The sequence below is a fragment of the Haliotis rubra genome, unplaced genomic scaffold (genome assembly GCF_003918875.1).
Source record: "Haliotis rubra isolate DU_JTF1 unplaced genomic scaffold, ASM391887v1 Scf5, whole genome shotgun sequence".
Taxonomy (NCBI): domain Eukaryota; kingdom Metazoa; phylum Mollusca; class Gastropoda; order Lepetellida; family Haliotidae; genus Haliotis; species Haliotis rubra.
In genome coordinates, this window is record NW_025767190.1 from 4,337,361 (window position 1) to 4,363,762 (window position 26,402).

Genomic DNA, 26,402 nt, shown 5'->3' on the forward strand with positions numbered 1-26,402 from the left:
CAAAGCCAAACACTACCACTAAAGCTAAACACTACCACTATAGCTAAACACTACCACTAAAGCTAAACACTACCACTAAAGCCTAAACACTACCACTAAAGCCAAACACTACCACCACTAAAGCTAAACACTACCACTAAAGCTAAACACTACCACTAAAGCCAAACACTACCACCACTAAAGCTAAACGCTACCACTAAAGCTAAACACTACCACTTAAAAAGCTAAACACTACCACTAAAGCTAAACACTACCACTAAAGCTAAACACTACTAAACCACTAAAGCTAAAACTAAACCACTAAACACAACCACTATAAAGCTAAACACTACCACTAAAGCTAAGCACTACCACTAAAGCTAAACACTACCACTAAAGCCAAGCACTACCACTAAAGCTAAACGCTACCACCAAAGCCAAACACTACCACTAAAGCTAAACACTACCACTATAGCTAAACACTACCACTAAAGCTAAACACTACCACTAAAGCTAAACACTACCACTAAAGCCATACACTACCACTAAAGCGAAACACTACCACCAAAGCCATACACTACCATTAAAGCTAAACACTACCACTAAAGATAAACATTACCACTAAAGCCAAACACTACCACCACTAAAGCTAAACGCTACCACCAAAGCTAAACACTACCACTAAAGCTAAACACTACCACTATAGCTAAACACTACCACTAAAGCTAAACACTACCACTAAAGCTAAACACTACCACTAAAGCCATACACTACCACTATAGCTAAACACAACCACTAAAGCCAATCACTACCACTAAAGCTAAACACTACCACTATAGCTAAACACAACCACTAAAGCCAATCACTACCACTAAAGCTAAACACTACCACTATAGCTAAACACAACCACTAAAGCCATTCACTACCACTATAGCTAAACACAACCACCAAAGCCATACACTACCACTAAAGCTAAACACTACCACTATAGCTAAACACAACCACTAAAGTCAATCACTACCACTAAAGCTAAACACTACCACTATAGCTAAACACAACCACTAAAGCCATTCACTACCACTATAGCTAAACACAACCACCAAAGCCATACACTACCACTAAAGCTAAACACTATCACTAAAGCCAAGCACTACCACTAAAGCTAAACACTACCGCTAAAGCCAATCACTACCACTAAAGCTAAACACTATCACTAAAGCCAAGCACTACCACTAAAGCTAAACATTACCACTAAAGCCAAGCACTACCACTAAAGCTAAACACTATCACTAAAGCCAAGCACTACCACTAAAGCTAAACACTACCGCTAAAGCCAAACGCTACCACTAAAATCAAAGGCTACCACTAAAGTCAAACAACACAGCCATAACACAATTTACGGATTTATTCACATGTTACACCTGAAACTAAACACTACTGCTGGGATTTTGTAAGGAGACGTTTTATGACGCGGCTGCAAAACCAAACATTGTTTTAATTTAAACTATGAGCCTCAACATTTTTAACATAAACACCATGCAACAATGTAACATTCGTGGCAGCCAATTTCGTTTTTTCAACGGTCTGGAGCATAAATAAACTCTGTCAAAAAAGAAACGCAACCCCTGTCCTCAGATATGAAAAATTCGTTTGAATGAAGTTATTGCTTCCAAACTAAATGTTATTCGAATGTATTGAAATTATACACGTAATTAATGAAGATTACCATCCAAACAACTGCATTTGTACGCATAAGTGTATTTTATTGCTTATTCCGTCACAACGCATGAAATGACCCTCATGGTGACTTCGCACAAAAAAAACACATGCAAATCATGAAAATGGCAGTTAATGTAGGGGTGTATAAAAGCCCATGTGCTTTCGTATTATATTCATTCATTTGTCGCCGAAAAGCTGTGTGAAAATGCCACGATTGAGTGCTGCCGACCGAAATATCGCCATTGGTCGTGTTCAAGCCGGAGAAAGTTTTGGAACTGTTGCACGGCACCTAAATGTTCACAAAACAACGATATCCCGACTTTGGAGCCGCTACAACAACTTCAATTTGACCAACGATCGCCCGAGAAGTGGAAGGCCAAGAATCACGACCCCCCTTCAAGATCGGTACATCCGGGTCCATCACCTGCGTAATCGGCATGCCCTACCAACCGTGACTGCCACACAAATACCAGGTTTGAGGAGAGTGTCAGCTCAAACGATTAGGAACCGTCTGAAAGAAGCGGGTTTACGTGCCTGTAGACCAGTTGTTGGACCTGTACTACGCCCCTACATCTCCGCCGACGACTCAGGTGGTGCAACAACGTAAGGATATGGACTTTACAAAACTGGAGGCGCATCTGGTTTTCTGATGAATCCCGTTTTCTTTTGCAACATCACGACGGAAGAAAACGTGTGTATAGGAGACGTCATGAACGTTTTGCGCCCATCTGCGTCCGACAGGGGACAGATTTGGCGGAGAAAGCGTTATGGTTTGGGGATCCATCTCATACAACCAGAAATCAGACTTGGTGATCGTTGAAGGGAACCTGACAGCCCAACGTTACATCAACCACGTATTACAGCCTCACCTTCTCCCGATTATTGACCAACAGACACAGATTTTTCAACCAGACAACGCCCGGCCTCATACTGCACGTGCAACAATGAACTTTCTGCAGAATTCCAACGTCAATGTCTTGCCATAGCCCTCTAAATCACCAGACCTCAACCCTATTGAACACCTGTGGGATACTCTGGGTCGACGCGTACGTCAACGTCAGCCGCCGCCACAGACGCTGCAACAGCTCGGCGTTGCACTGCAGGAGGAGTGGAGAGCCATTCCCCAGGAAAGAATCCGGCGTCTTATCCGTTCTTGTCCAAGGAGATGCCGTGCAGTGATTGCAGCTCGTGGTGCTCATACGAGATACTGAGAAAGACGCCCCCCCTGGTGACAAACTGGTGTCTGTGAGATGACTTTTGAAATGACAATTTTAAACATGCCCATCTTGGTTATTATTCTGCCAAATTTCAGACTTCTGTCTTAAATAATAACAATGCTGTGTCGTCTTAAAACTTCAGATCAAAATCTCTAAAATACAGGGGTTGCGTTTCTTTTTTGACAGAGTTTATTTTTTTGCGCATTTTCTGCTTTGTGGGACAATGCAATGTGCTTTCAATAAACGTGTTCCAAAAGCATCATTTATCAGTTACCGATCAGTTATATATATATTTTACAGGGAAAATGTCTTCAGATTCGTTGTAATGAGGAAACGTTTTTACTGTAAACAAATTGTGCGTTACTGAAACTGGATTAATATACGCTGTATGGTCCGCGCAGTGAATGAACTGCCCTTAGCCTTACAGGAGTTACCTCCCTGTAACCACCACGCTACGTCATGGTGTGATAAAAACATGAAATATGAATATAGTTATTACCTTCAGCACCTCGTGGCGGCTTCACGCTAATGGGTTGGCAAATACAGTGTTCAATGTCCGCAATGCCCCATTCTTCTCACCCAGAGCGTATTGCCCTTCTTGAGGTGTTCCATCCTACCAGCTGAACACAGAGCGTGAAGGGCAAGAAAAGTCCCATACTGCCTCATGCTATAGGCAGATATATGGGGTGTGCGGGAGTTAACCATTAAGACCTGGTTCAGTGTTTCCAGTCACTGAACCTCGAGTGTGTGTGCTCATGGTGTCAACCTCTAGTCTGAATCATAAAACTTGAAGAAATTATTTATCCTTGAATTCTCTGTCCCTTTTGACATGAATGTCATTGACAAGATTCAGGAGAAACATGGCAAAATATATGCGAACCTCGTTTACGAAACGTGACGTTTGCATCCAGAGTACCAAGTTGTCCGGCTCCCCATTGTTGTCGGTTCCTTATGTTTAGGACTTCCCAGGTCCTGACAGTACCCGGGTTTCCAGCCAGGAACACAGCTCATCTGACACTCAGATGCAGGAAGTTGCAGTGTTGCATCCTCCGAAAATGTAGCGGCGAGTTTCGACTGGGCAGCGCTTCCTGGGAGAAGTGACCCGTGAAGATCCAGGTTAGAAGTGATCTTCAGTAACCCATACTTGTCGCAAGAGGCAACTAACGGGATCGGGTGGTGAGGCTCGCTGACTTGGTTGACACATGTCATCGTATCTAAATTGCTCATTGCTGTTGATCACTGGATTGTCTGGTCCAGTTTCGATTATTTATAGACTGCCGCCATATAGCTGGAATATTGTTGAGTGTGGCGTAAAACTAAACTCACTCACTCATCCCTGGGAGAAGTCCCATTCGCTCGCTGGTCTGAAGGTGTAAAGAGGGCAACGACGGTGAGTTGATAATAAACGTAACCAGCTTGACTGTGCCAGAATCACCCGAACTTCCATTGCTGCATTCATTTTAATCTATAAATTATAATGTCGATTACTTAAACTAAACATTTAACACAAAGAACATCATTACCCCTATCAGTGGATCATCGTATACTTGGGCCCGTGAAGATCCGGGGTAGAATAGGTCTTCAGCAACCCATGCTTTAAGGCGACTAAAGAGGCGACTAACGGGATCGGGTAGTCAGGCTCGCTGACTTGGTTGACACATGTCATCGGTTCCCAATTGCGCAGATCAATGCTAATGCTGTTAATCACTGGATTGTCTGGTCCAGACTCGATTATTTACAGACCGCCGTCATATAGCTGGAATATTGCTGAGTGCGGCGTAAAACTAAACTCACTCACTCACTCACTCACTCACTCGTACACTTGAATTCCATTCTCAGCTTCCCTAGGACTACACATGCCAGCTCAATAAGAGCAGGGTGGTTAAAAAACAATACAACCTGTGAGATAAAGTTCCATTCCACTGATGTACGTTATCAATGCTTAGATACTTCCTACATACCTTTAAACTCGCGACAAATGTAGGTCATTATAGACACTTGTTTTCGGCAAATAAACGAATAGTCATTTATTGTGAAAGAAGCGCCCATACAATCATTATTACTACTCCACCACTGCAAAGCGATAGACAAGACCAACTGCCTTTGTTGGAAGAAGTACCTTAATGTAAGTGGCCGGGAGTATATCTGTCAAGATGCTCCTATTCCGTCACAGTCCCAAAGATCACTGCGTGTGTTCAATGAACTGCATCAACTCTCTGTTCCGCATATTATATTCTGACATATTCCAGCGTTTCGAATTCTTACCAGAATGAGAACGTTTCGTGAAATTCAAGAAGATTGTCCTCGAAGAATTCTGGGGTTTTTTTGCGAAAACGTGCCATGATGGCTATTTTATTGAAACGAAATATAACTCGACTACATTCGTTAACACCTATCAGGGCCGGTGGGGTAGCCTAGTGGTTAAATCGCTGGTACGTCCCGCTGACGGTCCTGGTTCGCATCCCCACATGGGTACAAATACCTTCCGCCGTGGTACTAGTATATTATTGCTAAAAGCTGCGTAAAACCATACTCACTCACTAACAGTTATCATCGGATAGAATTTTCAGATCGTAACTCAATTATAAGAAAATACCCATGACTGCATTCATCATATAACATATACTACCCATCAAAAGTTTAAACTCACTAGTGTAAATGTAGCCACTTACTTCAGTCAACTGCTGTGAACTCGATTTTGCAAAATATTCCATACTGTTTAAAGGTACTGTTTACACATGAACTGATGTATTGTAAACAAATTAGTAATGTTGATAAGATTATTGTCATAAGTTAAATAAATGATGAAACTCAGTGAAAATTAGCGAATTCTTAACAAAACGTAACACTAAAACGCAGCTGTTGACGATATTTGCACATGCTTTTCAGCAATTTGATGCATGATCCTCGTGCAATTTATCTGCATAAAGTTTGCAGTTGGTTCCCCTCAGTTAGTGGAGAAATTCATCTTCGATTTAACCACATATATATACATAACTTATAGTGAGTGCTTTAAGTGAGTCTAAACTTTTGATAGGTGGTATATAAATGCCAGATGTTCCTTTATTTGGTTCACAGATTTTACGCCCTAGAATTCAGGTCGGTGGGTCACTGAAGAAAACAATCAGAATTAGGTTATTAAAACACCTGACTCACTTATGGTTAAAAAATGAAAAAAAACACAGCTTTTCGTATCTTTCCCTATTTCATTTTTAGAGACGGTGAACACGTTGAAACATGATTATCCCAGCTCTATGAGATATAAGAGTGATAGTGATACCAGCAACATACAACCAGTTCTATGTTAGTACAGCTAAACGCCAGGTACTTGTAGTGAGTGAGTGAGTTGGCTTTTTACGTCGCTTTTAGCAATATTCCAGCAATATCACGGCGGGGGACACCAGAAATGGGCTTCACACATTGTACCTATGTGGGAAATCGAACCCGGGTCTTTGGCGTGACGAGCGAACGTAAAATTACGAAAATGGTAAATAATCGAATCTGGACTAGATAAACCAATGGTAAATAGTATGAACATCTTCCATCTGGCAACGATGACATTAATTTAAATCACCAGCCTGAGCACCGATCCATTTCATCGAGTCTTACCACCTGCTTGTGCTACTTAGAGTATAGACTAACCTAGATCTCCACCGGAGACAAGTACACACGCGACTCAAGAACAACTATGTCACTTGAAACCGTCTAGTCATTTCTGCGGTCAGGGATTGAACCGACCAGGGCTCTAATTACTAGAAAGCTGAATCTCTCCTCCGATCCCAAGGTGCAGCTCACCGGAAGTTGATCGATCAATGACCTTGAAAGACTGCGCTGACGTCATACTGAATAGATGAACGGTTGTCAGACGACCAGAAATAGACACTGCTTCTAATATTAGATTGGCTTCTGACCAGATTGAACGATTAAGCGCTCCAAATTAGATTTTAGTTCTTCTATCGCAGCTGTATTGAATGGTTGCTATTTTGTGTCTTGTAATGGGGTGAACATGTAATGCCTGTGCCCCGATCAAAAACCACACCATGGTCTAAGTGTTTTTACTCGCTGAGGGTGATCCCTCCTCATCTAGTTGTATGGAAACTTAGACCTGGGTACTGTGCAGATTCAACGACGTAGCGAAGCTTAAAATGTCATTTTCTCAACACCATCTGCTAAAGGATTGCATACAAATTGTTGTTCGTGATGTCTCTGAGAAAATTCAACCCTCCGTGATCAAGTCATGCTCACACAATTACAGTCACGCAGGGTTGGACGGGAGATCTAAGGCGGATTACAAGTGGTTCGTTTCGACTAGGCAGCGCTTCCTGGGAGAAGTGACCCGTGAAGATCCGGGTTAGAAGTGATCTCCAGTAACCCATGCTTGTCGTAAGAGGCGAGTAACGGGATCGGGTGGTCAGGCTCGCTGACTTTGTTGACACATGTCATCGGTTCCCAATTGCGCAGGTCGATGCTCATGCTGTTGATCACTGGATTGTCTGGTCCAGACTCGATTATTTACAGACCGCCGCCATATAGCTGGAATATTGCTGAGTGCGGCGTAAAACTAAACTCACTCACTCACACTCAAACATGTCTGTGATACCGTATGGGAAGTTTAAACCTAAATCAGAAATGGTTGTTGGTAAGATTAGTCTGCCAAGCAGACCCTGAAGCAAATATATCGAATACAGCGCATGTCTGCTGGTCCAGGTTCTCACAATAGATGTGTTTATTTTCTGCATATTTTATTAAGATAATTTATCTTGCGTTTTTCCTATAAAATATTTTCATTTCAGAAAATATGCTCATGCCAATAATGGTTGTCCCCCAACCCCACACACCACAAACCCCACCCACACCCCTCTCCAATAAAAAAACTTGAAGGGGGTGACAACCATTATTGGCATGAGTATAGATGTTATCAAAGCATTAAAGGACACTGTCAATATGTCACACCTGACATCGTCTCCACATTTCACACATCATAAAGCCGGAATGACTCTTGCAGCTGATAAGAGACATTATAACATGTAAGAAAAGTAAACTGTTTTAGAGATAAATAATCTACATAAACATTAATTGTGTTCTTGATCACAAATCACAAAGACCGAATGGACCCGTGCAGATCCAGTTTAGAATTGCTCTTCAGCAACCCATGCTTGTCGTAAGAGGCGACTAAGGGGATTGGATGGTGAGGCTCGCTGACTTTGTTGACACACGCCATCGTATCCCAATTGCGTAGATTAATGCTTATGCTGTTGATTACTGGATCGTTTGGTCCAGACTTGATTACTTACAGACCGCCACCATATAGCAGAAATATTGTAAAACTAAATTCACTCACTCACTCACTTACTCACAAAGACCGAATGACTCTTGCAAATGACATGACTTCTTGTAACTGGTCAGATGCATTCTGGATTATTGTAGACGCAAATTATCCACCCTGTAATGACAACGAGCAGTGAACTTCGCCATTTGACATCTTCTTCATCTGCTAACTTCAAATCCCAATGTGATGACTTACCCATCCCAAATGTGATGACTTCCTGACAACTTCCTTATCTAAAACTTCAATTCCTCATGTGATAACATTCCCATCTGATAACTTCCTTATCTAATAACTTCAATCCCTCATGTAATAATAGTCCCATCTGATAACTTCAATCCCTCATGTAATAATATCCCATCTGATAACTTCATTCTTCATGCAATAACTTCTTCATGCAATAACTTCCCCATCTAACAACTTCCTCACCTGATAACTTCACATGTGATAACATCCACATCTGACAATTTCCCCATCCGATAACTTTAATCACCAATATGACAACCTTCATTTTCCACCGTGGGCGGTGGGGTAGCCTAGTGGTTAAAGCGTTCGGTCGTAACGCCGAAGGCTCGGGTTCGATTCCCCACATGGGTACAATTAGTCTGTCTCACAGTCCCTGAACCACATTCTTTTCCCTACTGCCTAGCCCTCCCAGCAATGCTAAAGTCCTAAATGAAGCAAGTCTAGATTTCCTCAGGTTCTGAATCTCCCATCTCACTGGGGCTACTTTTCAATTTGAAATGGGTTTATTTGTTACTATTAAAATTACATGTATTCAGAGACTAAGCATTAGTCTAGGGCACAATGTGTGAAGCCCATTTCTGGTGTCCCCTGGAAAAGCGGCGGAAAACCAACTCACTCACTCACTCATTTCCAACCTGGCAACGTATTTATCCACCAAATCTATCGAAGCTGCTACAAGAGCCATATTAGGATATATATCTAGATATTTGTACAGTCCTATCAAAACACAAACTTGTCTGGTTTAGACGTGTGAAACAGATCCACTGAAGCTGAGAAAGTGACAGACTTGAGACTGTTCGTGCCATTCAGACAGTACATTCCTCGTCCACTCACTCAAGCTTATGAACACAGTTCGATCTAATATTAACTAATGAGATAGCCATAGGGACGCTTAACCAGTGTGGTTCCACGTGTTCTGTGTCGCAGAGTCTAGGCCTCTTCCACTGACGGAGATGTAAGTACGAATATACCTAAGGCACCGAGTTTTAATTCACAATGCCACGCACAGACTTAATTACTCTGTCTGGTGAGAACCTCAGTATCATGACTTTAGTCCCGCCTTCCTAGAAATGTAAACATAATGGCAGAAGAAATCTTATAGCTTTTCCTTGTTTGAGGTGGTTATCTTAAGACGATAACGCTTGTACGATGACCGTTGTCGATACCGACGTAATGATATCCATCGCATCGACGTCGAGTTCAATCGTCGATATATACACCAAATAAAATATGTATACTCATTCGAAAAGGTGAAATAAACATTTGAGAGTACCGAGGAAGTATTTCGACTGGCGTCAGACCACCGTAAGGAATGGTCAATCTCAAGAAGGACAATGGAGTTAGCGAGTGAGTGAGTATGGTTTTACGCCACTTTTAGCAACATTCCAGCAACATCACGGCGGGGACACCAGAAATGGGCTTCACACAATCTAAATATGTGGGGAATCGAACCCGGGTCTTCGGCGTGATGAGTGAGTGAGTGAGTGAGTGATTGACTTTAATTTTACGCCGCTTTTAGCAATATTCCAGCAATATCACGGCAGGGGACACCAGAACTGGGCTTCACACATTCTACCCATGTGGGAATCGAACCGGGTCCTCGCTGTAATGCGCAAACGCTTTAACCACTAGACTACCCGACCGCCCTGAAGGGCTGTGGAGGTGATGTAACAAATGTACTAGATGTAAGCGACACAATCGATTTTCATAATCTTAAGGAATCATAGGTTACGAAAGTTGTAAAGAATCTTGAAGAAACCAAATTGTGCTGTTCATAAAGTTGTATGTTTTTCTCTTTACTCACCAACTTCTGAAACGGCAATCAAAATATTACGTACATATATTCACTTCAAAAGCCGCGGTCTAAGCGATTAGCTCAGTAATACCACACTTCTGTATTTCATTGCTTGTTTCGAGGTTCGCTTGTAAAAACATGCATGCGATAAATTCGACTCTTACTTAATTATAACCATGGACGATTTTCTTCAGTTGATACCATAACGAATAAATGATGTTTGAATACCCAGTCAGTTGATCGAAGCAAATATTGACTGTCTGTTCGCCTGTAATCTAGAATCATTGCAATACAAGCTGTAAATTGTCTAATTTGGCAGTTGGTGTGATATCCGATTGACGACAGTTGAATCAATACTCGTGTCTCAATCAGAAATAACAGGTTCTACTCGCTTCAACTACGCAAACACGAGTAAACGCTGTAATTACGTAAAAATACACACACTTAAGAATACTGTTTGCAAAGTGCAAAATAAACGACCACGGGAAGCCGTCTGAATATCTGTAACAGCCCGGGGCATTGTCTGGTACGTTCTTGTTAAACATAGATGCTATTTTGACGTTATTTATGCAGCTGAGATTATGGTGAACACGGTGAATGAAAGACAACTAGGTCTTTGATAAGAAAATGAAATACATTTGGCATGAATATCAATTTAGTTGGATCAAAATTCAAAATGGAATACTTTTGCTCAATAGTGTGTTGTAAATCATGTGCCTACTTTATTTATGGTTTAATAAATAAGTTGATGTGAAAAAGGTTAAGGTCGATGAATATCCAGAACGGTTTAGAATTATTATATAACAAAGGGCTTGCGTTGCATTTAATACAGTTGGTGTGCGTGAGCGTTTAAGTGCAAATGTGTAATCTTTTCTATTTTTAACAATGCTTTATCATTATTATGGATAATCGATGCTTCTTTGTTGCTTAAAGCCGCACTCAGCAATATTCCAGCTATATCGCAGCGATCTGTAAAAAAATCGAGTTTGGACCAGACAAACCAGTGATCAACAGCATGATCATCGATCTACGCAATTGGGATAAAGGTGGAGAATCCGATCCAGGGCCCCGTTCCTCAAAGCGATCGTAGCGCTACGACGGTCGTAAGTCTATGTTAAAGTATGGGATTTACGATCATCTTAGCGCTACGACGGTCGTAAGTCTATGTTAAAGTATGGGGACTTACTGACTGACCTGAGTTTGGTTTTACGACGGTTTTAGCAATATGTTCCAGCAACATCACGGGGAGTTACGATCATCTTAGCGGGATTCGACGGTCGTGAAGTCTATGCTTTAACCACTAGGCTACCCCACCGCCCCTAAAGTATGGGAGTTACGATCTTCTTTACGGTCGTAAGTCTATGTTAGAGTATGGGAGTTACGATCTTCTTAGCGCTACGGCGGTCGTAAGTCTATGTCAAAGTCTTAGCGCTACGATCGCTTTGAGGAACGGGGCCCAGAAGTTGTCTCTTACGACCAGAATCGTTGCTAGGGAACTGTAATCCCGCATCTCCACATGACTCTACGCTAGTCTAGAGGCGAATTACTCGTTAGAACAACGTTCCTGGTCGACAATACATTTTATTTAGTACGTGGTATATGTACAGATCAGATATACGTTTAGTTGTAAGAACAGGACCAAATCATCTTAGGCGATGCAGTTTGATGTGTAGAGTTGCGTCCCTTGGAGAAGCAAGCCGCATGAGATATTACAATCGTGTGTTCGAATCCCAGTTCGTGAATGTTATTGTATCTGAGTTTGTCAACGGTATACTCGTGTTTCCCGTCTAAGAAGATATGAGCGGAATACGCTGTTAAAACTCAACCCATTGAAATTGTAAAAAACGGGTGTGTTTCTATTGTGTGTTGTTGATTTTACGTGCGCTTTTATTTGTTGCATTTCGAATTCGTAATTTGCTAACTTGCCACTTATACATCTTCGACGATAAATCTCACAATCAATCACCTCCACTTAGTACGCTAATCATAGTTCCACCATGACATGAAATTACAATAAGCGTTGTTAGGCACTTATCTTTGTATATTTTCGTTTCGTCCATCTATTTAAAACGTTTCATCTTACATAAACATTTACATTAACACAAATCTCTTACGACAATGAACTTCTAACGCGATTATTCTGATTTGTATTTATTAACATGGCTACAATGTTTGAAGCCCATTTCTGGTGTTCCCCGCCGTGATATTGCCGGAATATTGCCAAAGGCGGCGTAAAACTAAACTCCCTCACGTACTCATCCACTTAATGCCGAACGCGAGCAGGGTGACAACAAGTGCAGTCTTTGAACGTCTTTGAATCAGCCGTCAACCATCGACCCTCGTCTCCCCTGGCAGACGCACCATCCTCTGGACCAAGATGATGTTCACTGTTGGAATGCACACAGGACATCATCCTCGATAATCTCCAGGGTATTTGTTCCGATAAATCTCCAGAAGTACCCTGGATGCATCTGTGGCTTGGCCCGATAATTTTATTACCTCCCTTTGTTGGCTCCGCCTTCTAACAGTACCCAGTCAGCTAAGCCTCCGTTACAACAGAGCTTGCCAGTGTCAACAAAGATAGCGGTCGTAGTCGCGAAGGTCTGTTGGCAGTGCGACTCAGATTTTGAGGAAATCATACAGACAAATCGACAGGTCTGAAACTTAAAAAAAATGTATGCAAGAACTCCTTCTACCTCTTTCAGAGTACCTCTGTATCAATTGTGTTGCCAGGTGTAATCGGTTAGATAATTTAAGAAGATCAATTTCCCAGCGAAGACACCTGAATGGACTAAAACGCCAGCCAAGGGAGGTAATAAAATTATCGGGCCGAGCCGTAGATGCATCCAGGGTTTAATGGAGATTTATCGTAACGTATACCCTGGAGATTATCGATGATGACAGGACATATGATTCAGAGAGATGTCAGTAAGGACAACTTTGTAAAGGTCTGACACCATACCATAATTATGTTGGCAATTATAATTTTGTGCAAGAGCCTTACTTCAGATCTATTAGCACATCATTTCTGTGCGGATGTGCTGAGCCGATAACCTCCAACCCTAAATCTGCAGCCTTGCGTTTCTGTCTGAATCCGGTTCGCCTCTAGTGGTCATGTCGAAAAAGCATAATCATCTACACCATACCTAAACACAAATCCATGTTTACGGATGCACTTATACACGGTGACTATTTCACCAAAACACATTTCACTTGATTAAACCTCCCGAGATGATGTATCACTTCTCCATCACTGAGCGTATTACAGGTACAGATAACAGTAAACAAACCAACTTGGCAAGCTGTACCGTAAACAGCGATCTCAATCATATAAACACACTTTTCGGTGACCATAGATGCGCCTTGTCTGTTTATATTTTTTCCATTTTTTAAAATGCCAAAATGAAAATGAAATGAAATCCAGTATATGTGGTTTGATGACGGACAGAGACGTTTTTACGTACAAGCAAGTCAAACAAAGGGGGGTAACTCTGTCTGCCATGTTTAACGCTGGACCCGTACTCCGGTGGTTTTAATCATATTACGTCATTATATTTATTTTATATGTTATTACTTATCTGTTCCTTTTGCAACTCACTGAAGGAATATACGTGGAACAAAGTTCAAATATTCTACGGCAATAGATATATTTTCTTTACTAAACTACCCTTTACTACCCAGGTTATCTCATGGAATGTAAACTACATAACGAGAAGATGGAGATGTAATGTGAAATCAGTAGCTTAATCTCAAGTCTGATTTTGTAATTCATCTATAATGATTCAGCATTTGGTACTCAGGTATACAAACTTGAAAGCTCGCCAGAGTGGCGCCAGGAGTCTCATCATAAGCATGTTATCAACCTTCCAATGAGTAATCATTAGGATTCATTCAGTTCACGTATAGTCTCGCACTGAATTTAAGTAAATTTAAATTTAAATTTAATCTGTAATAATCATGAAATGAACTTATTTTAAGGTTAATTATCAAACTTTTTAATTAAAAGATTTTATATCAAACCGACTTGGTGTTTGTAATCGTTTTAATCTCATCAAATTAAATAGGGATCAAATTTGATATTTTTGAGAATCTTAGGAGGGTATATTTTTAATAAAATGATATCAACACAAGTCCATGACGGTTTAAGTTTAAAACTCATAGTTTTCCTTAGAGGTTTTGTGTTTTATTGGCGAGTGTTTCTTTCGACAGATACTGTTTTTTCATTCAACACCATTCATCCAACCATTGGGGTTTGCAAGTACTAATAACTGGAGTTTGAGTCTTGAGATTAGGGAAGATAAAATATTATGTTGTCAAGGTAACCGGGGGCGTCACAATGGTCTCTGACACGGGCGAGGTCTCCTGGGAAAGCCAGCTTTGTTGATAGAGACGACGTATACAATTTCGTTGGGTCACATGTCATCGGACGTCAAACGGCTCATTATGTCCTTTTTGTACAACCTGAAACTACGTTAATAATAAGTTGCAAGTAGAGAAAATTCTGAAGACAGCAGACAATTCAAACAGACACAAAAATATTCAGGAACCCAAGGAGAAGTGGTATGTTGTCAGAAACGGAGATACCGATCAAGTTTGCCCTTAATCTCATCATTCAGGTAAAACTTTACACAGGGGGGATACACGACTAACACACAATTCGCGTCCTAGGCCATCATCCTAGACTAACGCTCTCTGAATATATATAATTTTGATTGTAACAAATAAACCTATTTAAATTGAAAAGGAGGGCGAGATTGGGGAAATCTGGACTTGATTCATTTAGGGATTTAGCTTTGCAGAGAGGGTCAGGCTGTATGGTAATATGGTTCAGGGACTGACTAGTGAGTACCACCATCCTTTCGTTGTGGAGGCAGATGTCCCTTAACCTTGGTGTGTTGGTTATGGATTTCAAGGTCATTTTCTCTTTTGATACGGTCCTTGATTTGCCGACATTATTAACGTGCCAACCTGTGTTAGTTCGGATTTCACAGTCAGCTGACCTAACATTGCTGGACACATCGATAAACCCGCCACATTAAGTAGTTCACAGTACTATTGGAGAGTACGAATAAGGACATATGATCTGTGACTACTGTAAAACTCTGTTGACACTTGCAAATCGTGAACTGTGACAGGTTTCTGTACAAGTAAGCCTCGTTTATCCGCACTGTCCTCTTGCAATCCCACATTTCACTGAACAGGTCACAAAAAGGTCAGTAAAACCAGCGAAGTGCCAATACAAGCGTTTTCTATTTTGCTGTAGGACGAATTAAAGTCCAATCTGACACAGGTCCGTTTATCCGTTAATTATAAGCGATTGTTTGAGTTTGGTATACGCTTTGGTCAATCATTTGGTTAAACCATGGTATTTCGGCAACTATTTAAAGCCCCACGGCATGCAGTTCTTAGATCATTACCATTTTGGTGAATTCCAGGCGTACCAATACGGTGGTGACAGATCAACGATCTTAAACCGGACAATGTTCACGGTTCCAGCCCATGATCTGCACCTAAGAGAGACAGATCCGGATTAGAATAGGTCTTCAGTAACCCATGCCTGTCGTAAGAGGCGACTAGGATCGGGTGGTCAGGCTCGCCTGATACATGTTATCGTATCCCATTTGCGTGATCGATGCTTATGATGTTGATCATTGCATTGTGTGGTCCAGACGCGATTATTTACAGACCGCCGTCATATAGCTGGAATATTGCTGAGTGCGGCGTTAAACAACAATCAATCAGTCAATAAGACAGATAATATCCTGCCCGATGTCATGTGACAGTAAGTAGATTATATTTCAGAAAAGGACATGATATGACGAACTACTGTTCAAAATGGCACTTATCACAGCCAGGTGATGGTCACCTGGATTATAACAAAACACCGGCATTACACGTTGTGTACTCACATCACACACGGACTTGAATATGTAGATGGTGACCTGTATTGTGTGGTCAGCCTGTGGTGGACAGTTGGGTGGCCTAGTGGTTACAGCGTCCGCTCGACACACTGAATCCCTGGGATCGATTCTCCACATGCGCACAATGTTTGGAACCCATTTCATTTGTCTCTTACCGTAACACCGCACGAATACTGCTAAAAGTGGCGTAAAACATTACTCATTCACTCGAGTTAAGTTGTCGGTGGGATTGCGCAACCGAGCTCGAAAACGTCTACTCTACTCGACGTCAGACACTGCAATTTGTTCCAATGCATCTGAATATTGTCAGCATATTTTACAGGCAAGAAGAGCTTTTGTTGCCTGTGATCGATTGAAGAACTCGCTGCGAAATACATTGAAAAAGATTAATAGAGAGGAAAAGATTAAAAGAAAAATCCGCTGTCTTATATGTTTATATGACAAGCATCGTGGCACTTTTCAGACTGAGGGCGCTAATCATAAACACAACATAGAGTCGAAAAATCATGACAAGGATTAACTTCATCTCCATCTGGCCTCAACTTTTCAATTTTCAGTGAACACATTCTACAATAGAGCCCCCTCTCAGCAATCCACCATACATGGAAAAAAACGTAAGAATTTCAAACTCTATAAATGTTAATTTGTTACTTAAAGGCTGACAGTATCGCTGCGTTACACTTAGCAGTTACATATACTAACCAGTTGTTGATGAATCAGAAACGAAAACATTACTTCTTGAATGTCAACATTTGAACATCATCGCACAATATGAGCTACTATTGCGATAGCACACAATTCACACAGGGGGAATATGGACGAAATGCATCACCAGGAAAGAAGACGCTTCTCTGGCAAACAAGGGTTACCGAAAATATCAAATTAACAAAATACCTAACAATTGACCATCCTTGGGAAAAGGAACTGAATGTGAAGATAGTGCTATACGTTGAAATATTTAGCCAGCACCCTGTCAACAGTGTGTAAAGTTCCTTCTGCCCAGTAACCTAGATCCCCCTCTACCCATGAGTTGCTGACCACATACACGTCATCTGAAGGCGATGGCTTCATCATCATTTCAGCAACCTCATCATCTCTGAAGCCGGGCTTGATGCAGTGGAAGGCAGCCTCGTAGGGATAGCTATCCCACAGCATCATACCGCCACCAAGAGCCTCTGGAATATCAGACTGGCTGACATCGTAGATGAGGCTCAGATACTTCTCAACTCTGTCCTTGACGACGTCTGTAACAGCGTTAGCGCCAGGAAGACTCCCCGGAATGGGTTTCCCGAACTGACTCAGTTCTCGCCAGTATCGAGTGGTTTCTCCGATGTGGTAAGAGGCAAGTATGACCGCCACACCGTTGTCTCCAGTAAACCAGTCTAGTGTGTATCTGGGTGGAAGATCACTGTTGGCTGTGCCAGAGTCGGGATAAACGGCCTTCCACCACTTGTAGGGGTACGCCAGGAATATTTTTCCAGCTGGGTAGTCAAACACAGAGTTGATACAATCCATAATAACAGGACTGTTTCTGAACGTGGGAAAATCCACTTTCGCTAAGCAATTCTTTGGAATTGCCAGAATGACTCTCCTGGCGCAGATCGTCACCTCATTGCCGTCCGTCTGAAAAACATAGTGTCCCCCGTTAGCCAATATCCACTATTGACCAGTATTTAAATATTATATCATATATATTATTCACCATTTCATTATCACACATATCGTACACTATGTGACTTTCTTGTGACGTGATGTGACGATGTGACGTTAAATATTAACTCACTCACTCACTATGTGACGCGAAGATCTGATCAACCCTCAATAGGAGGGTTTAAACAACTGATAGTATAAACAAAAACTACGTTCTTGAGTCAACCGTTGACAGACACCTGGAGTCATTCAAATGATTTGGCAGATATTTTGTCTTTACTTCCTATGGAATATGTTTCTGTGGATAATCGAGACTGAATATTCTTTGACGTTGACGTGTGGGTTTTCTTTCTGAAACCAAGGGGGTGGGGGTTTAGGGTAGCCTTGTGGTTAACGCGTTCGCTACGTCACGCCGAAGACCCGAGTTCGATTCTCCCACATGGATACAGTGTGTGAAGCCCAATTTCTGGTGTCCCCAGGCCGTGATATTGCCGGAATATTGCTACAACGGCGTAGACCTAAACTCACTCACTCTTGCTCTGATATACATGTAAAAGGCTGTTTTATATCTTACTGCCGACGGTATCGACCCATTTGAGTTCTATGATAATTGATAGCTTGAGTGAAAATTGCCCTGGTACCGTAACAGGTGTTGTGACACCATCGTTTGTCTGGGTCTTCCTGAATCTGAGGTTGTAGCCTCCAGCCTGCCTCCTCTCCATCCTCACCAGCTGGTGGTTCAGGCGGAGACTGTGGCTGAAGTTTAAAATATAATACAGTTTATTTATTGACCACTTTGGGAGATACGTCCTCTCCATCCTCATCAGCTGGCTGTTCAGGTGGAAATTGTGGCTGGAGCGTCATTGGTAGTACAGTTAAGTTATTGAACATGGGGCCATTTGGGAAACAATTGTGCTTCACTTTGAATGAAAGAAATATAATGTCATATACAGGCGTGAAATTCGCTCTCAAAATGTAAAACTGGTAATACATCTTGCCACTTGTGCATTGTCAAGTTTTAGTTTTTATACAACATTCACCTTTTGCTTGTTTGTAAGAATCTATCCATGAGCGTTGTGGGTAGTTTCCCCATTCCACCCTGTATTGTTTTAACAGATGACGGGGGCTCGTTTGCGAATTTCAGTCCGAACAGCGGCGTCCGTTGTTCGTCAATGCACCAGTACATAGTTCCTTGTAAATAACGGAATGCCTCCATGGTAGCGTAACGGCTATAAAAGTCGGACTGACTGAAAAAAAGCAAATTATATAGATATGAGTTTTTGGTGCAAATATATACGTGTCAATAATTAATGACGATCGACAGTATCGAGAAGTTTCTCATCGAGGTACAATTGAACGTGATTTTTCTGTCGATATTCCAAAGAGGGTCGGGCGACTCTTGTACAGAAGTTGCTTCATCAAGGTTACAACATTCAAGACCCCAGAAATGTGGAGGATATTTTTTTATTTTGACGCATCAGCGACAATAATGATGCATGATGCTACTCCCAATTTTGACTTTTATGTACCGTGTGTTACTGTATTTCCTTGCCCTTGCATGTGTTTGTTAAGAGAGCAACCGGTGGGGCAGGATACGCTCACCTGTTCGTGAACAAGTGTTCATCCCTCTAAGATAGCGATACATGAAGGCTGGCCTATGCTAGCGGTCCTGCTTTGCACAAACATATCTGTGGAATGGGCGTTGTTGCTTGTACATACGAATCGCAAAAAATAATTGTATCCTACACAACATGTGCTTAAACACAAGCGACAAAACATTTCATAATCATGGAAAATCTCTGCTCAACACAGAGAACGTTCAGTTCTGAGCATGTCATGACCATGTTCAATTAATGTATACCGAACGTTTATTTTACATTATCTACTACAGACCTCATCTTGTACACTGGAACGTCGTCATTAGTCGTCAACGTGTACATCTCGTCCGGATACTTGATGCTGGATACGTTGGTGTTGTTGGTGAAGATGTCCCTACGTGCGAGACAACGCACTATATATGAATAACAAATCTATCCATTCTTTTTGTAGAAGTACAAATACTGCAAACAGTATTATTACTATTTCATGTGTTATGTATTTCGTACATTTCTTTGCCAGCTGTTATGTTTGAAAGGTACACTATTTATCATGACACAACCTCAATGCAGTGTAAATCTTTCCAGGTTTATGGTGGTCTAGACTTTATACTTCAGTTAACGATTCGGAATACATATGGCTGATGTGGCGGCCATGCTTAATGTGGACTGGAAACGTATTAAACAAACCGTGGTCACGACTGGTTGAAACCAGGGCCTAGGTTTTCGAAGCTCTCTTAGCGCTAAGATAGTCGTAAGTGCCATACATTAATATTAACTTACGACTATCTTAGCGCTAAGAGAGCTTCGAAAATCTAGGCCCAGGGCGCCGTTGCACAAAGCACCTGAGATAATCCTAAGATACAGTGTGACAGTTATGATCACCTTGTACAACGACACCCACATATAACTTGTCCAGTAATATCTGACCAGGAAATGTCCAGGCTGCACAAGATGGTTGGTTGGTTGGTTGGGTGTTCAACGCCCCACCCACCATATTCCAGCTATATGTCGGCGGTCTGTAAATAATCTAGTCTATATCACACAATCCAGTAATCAACATCATGAGCATCGATCTACGCAACTGGGATACGATGACATGTGTCAACCAAGTCAGCGAGTCTGACAACCCGATCCCTTTAGCATGGGTTACTAAAGACCAGTTCTAAGCCGGGTCTTCACGGGTCGCTGCACAAGTCAATAAGTAAAGGTCAAACAAAACGCCAACATATGAGACTTGCAAAAGCAGCAGTGACTAGAACAGCAAGTGAGAGAATGGAAGATACCGATTTCATCTCCATTGTCCTAGCGGTTTCAGACGCAGTGTCATTAGATTTGTCGAAACACAAGCAGCAACCAACAAACAGTTCATAGCTAAGGTGAGCTAACATGAAAAAACAATGTCACAGTTTCCATTGTGCATGCGAATTGTTTTTCGGCAACTAGTTCAATTGCTTGGTTGTTGTTGTACATTTGAAAACATAGCAGAACCATATGTGCAAATGTATTCTCCTTCATCTTACCGTATGAGGGCTTCTGGAGATTTTCTTTCATCTGGGTTTAGATTGTAAGGTGTTTTGCATCCTCCCAGATCTGCTTGACCCAAGTGTGTCTCACGCAGATACCAGTGAGTATGGCCCCTCTCGCCATGTACATCAAATGGAATGACCTTTAATCCCATCGCACTTGCTGCATCTAAAAGAATACTATGCTTCTCCAGAAACCTCATCCCCCCCGAAATCAAGATACGTCCCCGGGGCGACAGGCAGCTCGGCAGTGAAGAGTCTCCCCCCGACTCGGTCCGAGAACTCGAACACTGAGATGGAGAGACCTCTGTCCCTCAGCCTCCATCCCGTGTAGGCGCCCCCGATACCGCCGCCGATGACGGCAACGTCGATACAGTCGGTGGTCTCTAAAAATACACAATTAGTACATGAATCAGTTTATTCATTTCTTTGTTCAGTGTCCCCAAATGAAACGAAAATGGAACCATGAATTTTGGTTGCAGGTTAATACCTGACCTACATGATCCAAACATGTTGCAGATTTCAATAAATGTTGGAATTACAGTGACATGTCTTGTTGACATGTGCGTCATACACATGTGATTGTAGGGCAACTATATACAACGGTAAACTCGGTCATAAATAATTGTATGAGGATACAATTCTGGTAGCAACAAAATATTGTTAAAATACAGTCTGTATAGAACCTACCGTCTTCTGCCTTTGTAGAGTTTGTGGTTGCCATGGTATCTGTAAACAAAAAGATGATTTTAAGTAAATTGATTTGAAACCCAATGACAAATGTGCTGGTCACCGTACTTACTGGAGCAGATTATTAATTTCATAACCACCAAAACCATTTCCCCCACGGAGCTACTGACAAAGGTCGACTCTTTCTGATGCATATCGTACGTCAACAGAAAACGAAGGTACCCTGACAGAAGAGGTCGACCCTTTCTGATGCACTTCGTACATCCACTGAACACGGAGGTACCCTGACAGAAGAGGTCGACCCTTTCTTGATGCACTTCGTACGTCCACTGAACACAAAGGTACCCTGACAGTGGAGGTCGACCCTTTCTGATGCATATCGTACGTCAACAGAAAACGAAGGTACCCTGACAGAAGAGGTCGACCCTTTCTGATGCACTTCGTACGTCCACTGAACACGAAGGTACCCTGACAGTGGAGGTCGACCCTTTCTGATGCACTTCGTACGTCCACTAAACACGAAGGTACACCTGACTGAGTGGAGGTCGACCCTTTCTGATGCACATCGTACGTCCACTGAACACGAAGGTACCCTGACAGAAGAGGTCGAACCTTTCTGATGCACCTCGTACGTCCACTGAACACGAAGGTACCCTGACAGAAGAGGTCGACCCTTTCTGATGCACTTTCTGATGTACGTCCACTGAAACACGAAGGGTACCCTGACAGAAGAGGTCGACCCTTTCTGATGCACTTCGTACGTCCACTGAACACGAAGGTACCCTGACAGAAGAGGTCGACCCTTTCTGATGCACTTCGTACGTCCACTGAACACGAAGGTACCCTGACAGAAGAGGTCCATCCTTTCTGATGCACATCGTACGTCCACTGAACACGAATGTACCCTGACAGTTGAGGTCGACCCTTTCTGATACATATCGTACGTCAACAGAAAACGAAGGTACCCTGACAGAAGAGGTCGACCCTTTCTGATGCACATCGTACGTCCACTAAACACGAATGTACCCTGACAGTGGAGGTCGACCCTTTCCGATGCACATCGTATGTAAACAGAAAACGAATGTACCCTGACAGAAGAGATAGACCTTTCGTTATCCACGTATTGCAGCAAAAGGAAGCTAGATACATTGATAGAAAAGGGTTGCCTATCCTGATTCACCTGTTTCATCAACAGCTAGGGTGGCCAGTATGTCACATGGAAGAGTTATATGTCGCGTCCAAAAGAGTGGCAGAAGAGATAGACCTTCCATTTTCCGCACATTGAACCAGCAAAAAGTGTATATACTTTGATAGAAAAGGGTTACCCATCCTTATTCACCTATTCCATCAACAGTAAGGCGGGGCAGTGTGTCACATGGAAGAGTTAGATGTGGCGTCTAAAGTGAGTGTCCCTACTATTAAAATGGAACAGATCCTTTATTGCTTCAGACAATACCTACATCGAAGGTACAATAACGCAGTTACATATCAACAAGCATGAATGGGACACGTGTCCATCTGCGATATATATGAAAACAAACTGACTATACCAGGTTCACTTTCGAAAAAAGAGACACCATGGACATTATTAAAACCAGTGTTGATAAACATTGTGAATGTTTGGATACGCAACGATACTAATCTGTGTTTGGGATTTCGTCAAGTCTTGCATATATATGTACATTTTCTCATATATCAAACCACCGTTATTGGAAACTCACATAAACCGTTCAGTCAGGTGGAATGCAGTAAATTGAATTTTCCGAATGGCATTCGCGAAACAGTATCATTACTAATAGTCTGCTATATTACATATCACTCAGTATTTGCAACTGAAGTTTGCGTTCATACATTGATTAACGCGTGGAAACCAAAAGCTTCTTTGCATGTCAATAGCGGAATGTGTGTTTGTGTATGTTGACGAGTATTACTAAGTGAGAGTGAGTGAGTTAGCAATGTTGCATCTATTCCCAGAAACGTCACCATCACTGACGCTGCACCGTTAACATATTTAAGTGTGTGTGTGTGCAATTGTAATGACCACATTGCATGTATTATTGACAGAAGTTTCTTGTCAGGAAATAAACAGTGTAGATGTATTAATGAGAAACGTTGACTTTTTCAAAAGTGCATGAATGTCATTAAAACGTAATTGTGGAATTAAAAAAGTGCATTTCAGCAAAACGAACATATTTAGTTTCAAAATATGTCTGCGATTGCACCTCGTGTTTTGTCCTTGGTATGGAAACTATTCCAACTTCACCGTTCAGTGAGTAAACAGTGCAGAGTTTCTTGCAAGCACAGCATGTTTTCAGTACCCAGAGCATTCTGTCACAAAGCCTTGTCGTTGAATCTGGAATGTTGAACAAATACGATGTAGCAGATATCTGCCAACTGTTTCTCTTATTGTTCAGTGATTGGAGGTGAGGTAGGAAGGGTGTTGGGTTTGGATGGTCGATGGATTATGTTGAAGATGGACGAGGGATGGTGTAAGGTGTTTGATGGGTGATGGGTGTTAGATGCTCTATGGGTGGTGGGTGTTCTATGGGTGGTGGGCGTTAGATGGGTGGTGGGTGTTTGATAGAGGGTGGGTGTTCTATGGTTGGCAGATGTTCTATGGGTGATGGGTGTTCTATGGGTGGTAGATGTTCTATGGGTGATGGGTGTTCTATGGGTGGTAGATGTTCTGTGGGTGGTCTGTGTTAGATGTGTGATGGGTGTTAGATGGATGTTGGGTGTTCTATGGGTAGTGAGTTTCGATGGTGGGTGTCAGATAGGTGTTTGGGTGTTCTACGGGCAGACATGGGGTAATTGTAATTTGTAATTGTAATTGATTGTAATTAATTACAAAAATCTATGTAATTGCATGTAATTTGTAATTGAATGTTTAAAATGTAATTTGTAATTGTAATTTATTTAATTAAAATCTCAATGTAATTGAATTTTTCAATTACTTTTCAATTACATCAAATTACATCTCACTTTTTATTTTGGTGGTTATCAGGCAACCCTTGCAATTATATTCTGTACAATAAGGAGGACTAAGGAGTGTTTTCAATAAGATGCTTGTTGTCGGTATATACTCTAGCAGGTGTTAAGTTTTGAAAGAGATTTGAATGTCTAAGCCTTTGTAACTATCACCATCTGCATATTTGTGAAACAAAGGGAATCAGTAACGCATGACTGGATGTAGGTTGGTATTTGAGGAATTGGGGGATTAACAGTACTATTAGTCAAGTTCCTATCAAAATGGCCTCTTTGTTTATTTCTCATAGGATATGATATTCAAAATCTTACTGAACTGTAGTCCTATTTTTATAATCATGAAAGGTAATAAGCCATAAATCCAAGTTGACAAATCCTTTAGTATGTTAATGTGGATTATGTCAGATAGAGAGACCGGCTGATTATATATTGTAATGTAGGCCTGTAATGATGTCATGATACAGTACACCTAAGGTAACAGTGGTGGACAAAGTGTTTTTTGCAACAAGAGATGATAGAGGTGTGTATTTGATAATATGCAAAATACAAATTTGATTAAATAGTGTACATTGTAGATATAATCTAATCCTTTGCATTTCACTTTTGATGACAAAAATATGAATTGGAGTTAGTGACCACTGTTTACCAACATCGATATCTTGTTGATTAAAGGAATACAGAAATATATTTGTTTTGTTTTGTTTTGTCTCTTTAACAAAGTAATTTGTAATTGTAATTAATTACATTGGTAATGTAATTGTAATTTAATTAATTACATTTTAATTTAAGGTGTAATTGTATTTGTAATTGTAATTGAGGAAAATCAAAGTAATTGTAATTTAATTAATTACATTTCAAAGTAATTGAACCCATGTCCTGTCTACGGGTGGTAGATATTCCATGGGTGATGGGTGTTCTTTGGGTGATTGGTGTTCTATGGGCGGTAGATGTCTCTATGGGTAGTGGGTGTTAGATGGGTGATGGGTGTTCTATGGGTGATGGGTGTTCTATGGGCGGTAGATGTTTTATGGGTAGTGGGTGTTCTATAGATGATGGGTGTTCTATGGGTAGTCTGTGTTAGATGTGTGATGGGTGTTAGATGGATGTTGGGTGTTCTATGGGTGGTAGATGTTCTATGGGTGATGGGTGTTCTATGGGTGGTAGATGTTCTGTGGGTGGTCTGTGTTAGATGTGTGATGGGTGTTAGATGGATGTTGGGTGTTCTATGGGTAGTGGGTTTTCGATGGTGGGTGTTAGATAGGTGTTGGGTGTTCTACGGGTGGTTGATATTCTATGGGTGATGGGTGTTCTGTGGGTGATGGGTGTTCTATGGGCGGTAGATGTTCTATGGGTAGTGGGTGTTAGATGTGTGATGGGTGTTCTTTGAGTGATGGATGTTCTATGGGCGGTAGATGTTCTATGGGTAATGGGTGTTCTATGGGTGATGGGTGTTCTATGGGCAGTAGATGTTCTGTGGGTGGTCTGTGTTAGATATGTGATGGGTGTTAGATGGATGTTGGGTGTTCTATGGGTGGGAGATGTTCTATGGGTGTTGGGTGTTCTACGGGTGGTAGATATTCTATGGGTGATGGGTGTTCTATGGGTGATGGGTGTTCTATGGGCAGTAGATGTTCTATGGGTGGTGTGTATTAGATGGTTGGTGGGTGTTAGATGGGTGGTCGAGGTTAGATGGTGGGTGGGTGTTTAATGGGTGATGGCTGTTCTATGGGTGGTAGAATTTCTGTGGGTGATG

The 26,402-nt window shown here is 41.6% G+C and overlaps 1 protein-coding gene across 1 annotated transcript; it reads right to left on the reverse strand.

The window, feature by feature from the left end:
- Positions 1-16,667: 16,667 nt before the first annotated feature.
- LOC124291796 (achacin-like) lies at positions 16,668-21,703 on the reverse strand. The gene is made up of 6 exons (XM_046728865.1): positions 21,665-21,703; positions 20,972-21,360; positions 19,747-19,845; positions 18,894-19,100; positions 18,495-18,609; positions 16,668-17,826 (listed from the first exon to the last, which is right to left on the reverse strand). The coding sequence occupies exons 2-6, from the start codon at positions 21,175-21,177 to the stop codon at positions 17,146-17,148; spliced, it is 1,308 nt and encodes a 435-aa protein (XP_046584821.1). The 5' UTR covers positions 21,178-21,360; positions 21,665-21,703; the 3' UTR covers positions 16,668-17,145.
- Between the last annotated feature and the right edge of the window lie 4,699 nt (positions 21,704-26,402).

Coding starts and splice junctions, on each gene's coding strand:
- LOC124291796 (XM_046728865.1), bottom strand. CDS start 21,177: ATGAGGTTTCTGGAGAAGCATAGTATTCTTTTAGATGCAGCAAGTGCG. Junction 19,101..19,746: donor GTTCCAGTGTACAAGATGAG/GTCTGTAGTAGA, acceptor GCTTTTTTTCAG/TCAGTCCGACTTTTATAGCC. Junction 18,610..18,893: donor TTCTTACAAACAAGCAAAAG/GTGAATGTTGTA, acceptor TTTAAACTTCAG/CCACAGTCTCCGCCTGAACC.